General features: G+C 47.2%; 1 protein-coding gene across 1 annotated transcript in view; it reads right to left on the reverse strand.

The window, feature by feature from the left end:
* Nucleotides 1–7,500, reverse strand: part of stxbp1a (syntaxin binding protein 1a) — a gene marked incomplete at its 3' end in the record, with an annotated part of 62,556 nt that overhangs the window by 28,220 nt on the left and 26,836 nt on the right. The window contains exon 7 of the mRNA XM_083638445.1: nucleotides 2,417–2,565. Within this exon, the coding sequence (XP_083494571.1) occupies nucleotides 2,417–2,565 (149 nt within the window). The remainder of the gene's footprint in view (nucleotides 1–2,416; nucleotides 2,566–7,500) is intronic.

Genomic DNA, 7,500 nt, shown 5'->3' on the forward strand with positions numbered 1-7,500 from the left:
TTTGTTTGTGTGTATGTGTGACTCATCACGCAGGTGTGTGTGTTTGTTTGTGTGTATGTGTGACTCGTCACGCAGGTGTGTGTGTTTGTTTGTGTGTATGTGTGACTCGTCACGCAGGTGTGTGTGTTTGTTTGTGTGTATGTGTGACTCGTCACGCAGGTGTGTGTGTTTGTTTGTGTGTATGTGTGACTCGTCACGCAGGTGTGTGTGTTTGTTTGTGTGTATGTGTGACTCATCACGCAGGTGTGTGTGTGTTTGTTTGTGTGTATGTGTGACTCGTCACGCAGGTGTGTGTGTTTGTTTGTGTGTATGTGTGACTCATCACGCAGGTGTGTGTGTGTTTGTTTGTGTGTATGTGTGACTCGTCACGCAGGTGTGTGTGTTTGTTTGTGTGTATGTGTGACTCGTCACGCAGGTGTGTGTGTTTGTTTGTGTGTATGTGTGACTCGTCACGCAGGTGTGTGTGTTTGTTTGTGTGTATGTGTGACTCGTCACGCAGGTGTGTGTGTTTGTTTGTGTGTATGTGTGACTCATCATGCAGGTGTGTGTGTGTTTGTTTGTGTGTATGTGTGACTCATCACGCAGGTGTGTGTGTTTGTTTGTGTGTATGTGTGACTCGTCACGCAGGTGTGTGTGTTTGTTTGTGTGTATGTGTGACTCGTCACGCAGGTGTGTGTGTTTGTTTGTGTGTATGTGTGACTCATCACGCAGGTGTGTGTGTGTTTGTTTGTGTGTATGTGTGACTCATCACGCAGGTGTGTGTGTTTGTTTGTGTGTATGTGTGACTCGTCACGCAGGTGTGTGTGTTTGTTTGTGTGTATGTGTGACTCGTCACGCAGGTGTGTGTGTTTGTTTGTGTGTATGTGTGACTCGTCACGCAGGTGTGTGTGTTTGTTTGTGTGTATGTGTGACTCGTCACGCAGGTGTGTGTGTTTGTTTGTGTGTATGTGTGACTCGTCACGCAGGTGTGTGTGTTTGTTTGTGTGTATGTGTGACTCATCACGCAGGTGTGTGTGTGTTTGTTTGTGTGTATGTGTGACTCGTCACGCAGGTGTGTGTGTTTGTTTGTGTGTATGTGTGACTCATCACGCAGGTGTGTGTGTGTTTGTTTGTGTGTATGTGTGACTCGTCACGCAGGTGTGTGTGTTTGTTTGTGTGTATGTGTGACTCGTCACGCAGGTGTGTGTGTTTGTTTGTGTGTATGTGTGACTCGTCACGCAGGTGTGTGTGTTTGTTTGTGTGTATGTGTGACTCGTCACGCAGGTGTGTGTGTTTGTTTGTGTGTATGTGTGACTCATCATGCAGGTGTGTGTGTTTGTTTGTGTGTATGTGTGACTCATCACGCAGGTGTGTGTGTTTGTTTGTGTGTATGTGTGACTCGTCACGCAGGTGTGTGTGTTTGTTTGTGTGTATGTGTGACTCGTCACGCAGGTGTGTGTGTTTGTTTGTGTGTATGTGTGACTCGTCACGCAGGTGTGTGTGTTTGTGTGTATGTGTGACTCGTCACGCAGGTGTGTGTGTTTGTTTGTGTGTATGTGTGACTCGTCACGCAGGTGTGTGTGTTTGTTTGTGTGTATGTGTGACTCATCATGCAGGTGTGTGTGTTTGTTTGTGTGTATGTGTGACTCATCACGCAGGTGTGTGTGTTTGTTTGTGTGTATGTGTGACTCGTCACGCAGGTGTGTGTGTTTGTTTGTGTGTATGTGTGACTCGTCACGCAGGTGTGTGTGTTTGTTTGTGTGTATGTGTGACTCATCACGCAGGTGTGTGTGTTTGTTTGTGTGTATGTGTGACTCGTCACGCAGGTGTGTGTGTTTGTTTGTGTGTATGTGTGACTCATCACGCAGGTGTGTGTGTTTGTTTGTGTGTATGTGTGACTCGTCACGCAGGTGTGTGTGTTTGTTTGTGTGTATGTGTGACTCGTCACGCAGGTGTGTGTGTTTGTTTGTGTGTATGTGTGACTCATCACGCAGGTGTGTGTGTTTGTTTGTGTGTATGTGTGACTCGTCACGCAGGTGTGTGTGTTTGTTTGTGTGTATGTGTGACTCATCATGCAGGTGTGTGTGTTTGTTTGTGTGTATGTGTGAATTAGGTCATTACTCTGCATTAGTAAATGGGCAAAAATGGCTAAATAGTGGCTAGCATGAGTCAACACCATGGAGAGCTCCATTCGTGTGCCACTGATGGAGCACACCTGAGCGGAGTTGGAATCAGCCAGGTAAGTGGACTATGAAAGCCCTCAGGGGAGAGAGAGGATGCCAGCTCTGTGAGCGATACTGTTTCCTTGAATGCTAAGGAGCCTTTGGGAAGCCAGACTCCACCCACAGGTGCGTGTGGGTTTGGGTTAGCGCCCCCTACAGGGCGCTAACCCACAGGTGCGTGTGGGTTTGGGTTACCGCCCCCTACTGCTGCTCACCCTCGGTATCTGACGGCAGGATACTCCTTCAGGGTGGCACACAGGGTGGCCAGCTGCTCCGCCAGCCTCTCCATCACCGCGTTCTTCAGCTGGGTCTTGTGGGGGCTGTAGAAACTCTGGAAGGCATCTGGATTATCCAGAGAGTACACCTACACACACACACACACACACACACACACACACACACACAAAATCACATGTCCATAATGTCTTATCCCATTTCGTATCAATGACATTTGGTCCACATTAGAGCCACATTAGAGCCACATTAGAGCCACATTAGAGCCTCAGACCTCCATTTGATGACATTTTCTGACTCAAATCTGAGAACATCTGAATTGTCAGATCTGATTTTGTCCAGAATTCCAATTCTGTATTGAAGGTAGAGAGATAACAGACTGTCTGTATTGAAGGTAGAGAGATAACAGACTGTCTGTATTGAAGGTAGAGAGATAACAGACTGTCTGTATTGAAGGTAGAGAGATAACAGACTGTCTGTATTGAAGGTAGAGAGATAACAGACTGTCTGTATTGAAGGTAGAGAGATAACAGACTGTCTGTATTGAAGGTAGAGAGATAACAGACTGTATTGAAGGTAGAGAGATAACAGACTGTCTGTATTGAAGGTAGAGAGATAACAGACTGTATTGAAGGTAGAGAGATAACAGACTGTCTGTATTGTAGGTAGAGAGATAACAGACTGTCTGTATTGTAGGTAGAGAGATAACAGACTGTCTGTATTGTAGGTAGAGAGATAACAGACTGTCTGTATTGTAGGTAGAGAGATAACAGACTGTCTGTATTGAAGGTAGAGAGATAACAGACTGTCTGTCTTGAAGGTAGAGAGATAACAGACTGTCTGTATTGAAGGTAGAGAGATAACAGACTGTCTGTATTGAAGGTAGAGAGATAACAGACTGTCTGTATTGAAGGTAGAGAGATAACAGACTGTCTGTCTTGAAGGTAGAGAGATAACAGACTGTCTGTATTGAAGGTAGAGAGATAACAGACTGTCTGTATTGAAGGTAGAGAGATAACAGACTGTCTGTATTGAAGGTAGAGAGATAACAGACTGTCTGTATTGAAGGTAGAGAGATAACAGACTGTCTGTATTGAAGGTAGAGAGATAACAGACTGTCTGTATTGAAGGTAGAGAGATAACAGACTGTCTGTATTGAAGGTAGAGAGATAACAGACTGTATTGAAGGTAGAGAGATAACAGACTGTCTGTATTGAAGGTAGAGAGATAACAGACTGTCTGTATTGAAGGTAGAGAGATAACAGACTGTCTGTATTGAAGGTAGAGAGATAACAGACTGTCTGTATTGAAGGTAGAGAGATAACAGACTGTCTGTATTGAAGGTAGAGAGATAACAGACTGTATTGAAGGTAGAGAGATAACAGACTGTCTGTATTGTCTGTCCTCGTTCTCATTCGTGAAACCTGGGTTGTAAGACAACCCTAACGTTATTAAGCTAAACAAATGAGTCGGAATATTAAAATGTCATTTTCCCTGTATTACGTTGATGGATATGCACTCACTAAATAAATGAATATGACAATACAAAAAAAACATTTTTTTATCATTTTATTTTTTCGGATTTCCCCCCATTTTCTCCCCAATTGTACTTGACCAATTTCCTCCCGTTGCCCCGGTCGCCGCTCCACCCGATCTGTTGAGAGCCGTAGACTAGCACCATGCTTCCTCTGAGACATGATCTGTGGAGAGCCGTAGACTAGCACCATGCTTCCTCTGAGACATGTCTGTTGAGAGCCGTAGACTAGCACCATGCTTCCTCTGAGACATGATCTGTGGAGAGCCGTAGACTAGCACCATGCTTCCTCTGAGACATGATCTGTTGAGAGCCGTAGACTAGCACCATGCTTCCTCTGAGACATGATCTGTGGAGAGCCGTAGACTAGCACCATGCTTCCTCTGAGACATGATCTGTGGAGAGCCGTAGACTAGCACCATGCTTCCTCTGAGACATGATCTGTTGAGAGCCGTAGACTAGCACCATGCTTCCTCTGAGACATGCGCAGTTGCCAACCGCTTCTTTTCACCTGACAGCGGGGAGCTTCACCGGCAGGACGTAGCACGTAACCAGTTCGCTTCCTCCCTGAACAGGCGCCGCCCAGACAGACCAGAGGAGGCGCTAGTGCAGCGACCAGGACACATACCCTCATTCCGGCTTCCCACCCGCAGACACAGCCAATCGTGCCTGTATGGACGCCCGACCAAGCCGGAGGTAACACGGGGGCACGAACCTGCGACCCTCGTGTTGGTAGGCAGGGAATCTACCGCTACACTACCCGGACGCCTGCATACCACAGACTTTTAATAAAACTAGTGCAAACCCACGGCGTGTGTGGCCATTCAGTTTGATGGCATCACGCCCCCACCCCCCATATCACCCGAGCCACTCCACCTACACCCCACCTACACCCCACCTACACCCCACCACTCCACCTACACCCCACCACTCCACCTACACCCCACTCGAATCCCGACTCCTTATCACCTTTGTATCCCCAGCTTCATCTTTCGTGCATGCTGCCTGCCCTCCTCTATGTCCTTGTTCTTGGCACTCGGGGCAGCCACAGCAATGCACATGAAGAGGCCTGTTTAGGAAGTAGCAGGTGACGTGCACGCCCGCCAGCTGCAGCAAGAGGAAGACCCCGAGTACGATGCCCAAAATATCACCCATGTTCCTGGGCTCTGTGGGTGTCCTGATGATAGAGGGCACTGTCGAGTTGCACACTGTCACATTGCCCTGATGGATCTCAAGACGGAGCTTGATTCCATCACAGACTCTCCCTCCTGTCTCGGGGTTGGCCCTGCAAATGTACCATCCTTCATCTTCCTCTTGGACGTCATGGATATGGAGGTGGTCGCTCCTGATGTAGAATCTTGCATCTTGGGCAACCTCAGTCCATTTTTCTTTTTCCCCTAGAACACAGCTTTCAACCGTTGGGCTGTCGTGCATTTTATACTTCCAAATGGTTGTGGGCAGTGGTGAGCCTCGCAGATCACAACCGATGATGGCGTCCTCACACTGGTTGAACTCCCATGTCTTGAAGAGCTTGACTTCGACTGTGGCATGGGCCTCTTTCTCGCCTTCCTTGGCCACACACTTGTAGATGCCGACACGGCCCCCGGCGGCGATGAAGGTCACCAAAATGGCTGCAGCTTCTTCGGTGTTGAGTTGGTAGCCTGACATCTCTGTCGGGAGGATCCTGTCACCGCTGGGCGTGTACCAGTCTACTTGTATGTCTTTACCCCCCGACATATGACCCTCCCTCACCTTGCATAGGAGATTTATTGTGTCTTGCACATGGGTGATGATGACTCCTGGTGGATCAATTATCACCTCGAGTGTGGCTGCAAAGCCACATAGGAATGCCCAAGTGAGATGCCGTACATTAAACATTGCAATGTGTCACAAAGATATGACTCGTTCAATTTATAACCCCAGCAGGCAAGAATTTCACTGATGATGTCACTAATGATGTCATAGACATTGTGACATTTTCAGTGATGTCATAGAAATTGTGACATCATCATTGATGCCATATGCTATGTCATCAGTGATGTAGTGTCAATTTTGTTGGCTGTTTTTAGTCTTAAAGCCCAAAACACACAGGGAGCGAAACTTGACGTGTCATTTGACACACGTCAATTTCTGCCCCTATAGCGCACTGCAAGCATCAGATCTGAACCCTATAGCGCACTGCAAGCATCAGATCTGAACCCTATAGCGCACTGCAAGCATCAGATCTGAACCCTATAGCGCACTGCAAGCATCAGATCTGAACCCTATAGCGCACTGCAAGCATCAGATCTGAACCCTATAGCGCACTGCAAGCATCAGATCTGAACCCTATAGCGCACTGCAAGCATCAGATCTGAACCCTATAGCGCACTGCAAGCATCAGATCTGAACCCTATAGCGCACTGCAAGCATCAGATCTGAACCCTATAGCGCACTGCAAGCATCAGATCTGAACCCTATAGCGCACTGCAAGCATCAGATCTGAACCCTATAGCGCACTGCAAGCATCAGATCTGAACCCTATAGCGCACTGCAAGCATCAGATCTGAACCCTATAGCGCACTGCAAGCATCAGATCTGAACCCTATAGCGCACTGCAAGCATCAGATCTGAACCCTATAGCGCACTGCAAGCATCAGATCTGAACCCTATAGCGCACTGCAAGCATCAGATCTGAACCCTATAGCGCACTGCAAGCATCAGATCTGAAATGTAGACACCACAGAATGACAGAAGCATCAGTATTTGGGGGGAAAGGCCACTAATCTATATTAGGCATTATGTAGGCAGGCACAATGACCGATGAAAACAAACTGGTTACATCGTAGTTTTGAGCCCGTTATTCAGAGGCTGTGGATCATCCTACCTGTCTGCCGTGCAGAGGGGGAGAAAATGATGCTATCGTCCTGTCCAAACTGTCACCAATCTAATCTCATCATGACATCCAGGGATAGGCTATATTTTGCTAGCCAATGCGTTTAGAACATTATTCTCACTTTGTCTTGCTATAGTGTAGCATATTTACATGCTTGCTGTATTTAAACTGCCATTTGTTTGAGGAGCATAGCAGACCACCCGATCCCCCCCCCCATAAAAAATCACTGATTTAACCATGCAATAGCATCAGAAAGGCTAAATAGTAGTAGGCTACTGTTGCGAGTCAAACCCCAAATAAGCAACACATAAACAGATACATGTAAACATCTTATTTGCTGATGGCAGTCAGCAAGGCTGTTGAGTACCACCAGATGGAGCCTTGTGGACCACCAAGTAGTCCCCGGACCACAGTTTGGGAATCACTGCGCTAGAGCCTCTGAAACACAGTAATGTTTTCCGCGAAATTCCGCGGACGTGTCTTGCAAAAAGGGCACTTATCCTTCAGAGGGCAAAAGGGCAGGTGATTGGGCACCACCTGGGGTATATGTGCACATGCCTGAGTGACATCACAGTTGAGACAACACAGTTGCTCGAGTGACATCACTGATGACATCACAATTGCTCAAGTGACATCACTGATGAATGATGACATCA

This window comes from Poromitra crassiceps, assembly GCF_964638095.1.
Source record: "Poromitra crassiceps genome assembly, chromosome: 6".
NCBI classification, from domain to species: Eukaryota; Metazoa; Chordata; class Actinopteri; order Beryciformes; family Melamphaidae; genus Poromitra; species Poromitra crassiceps.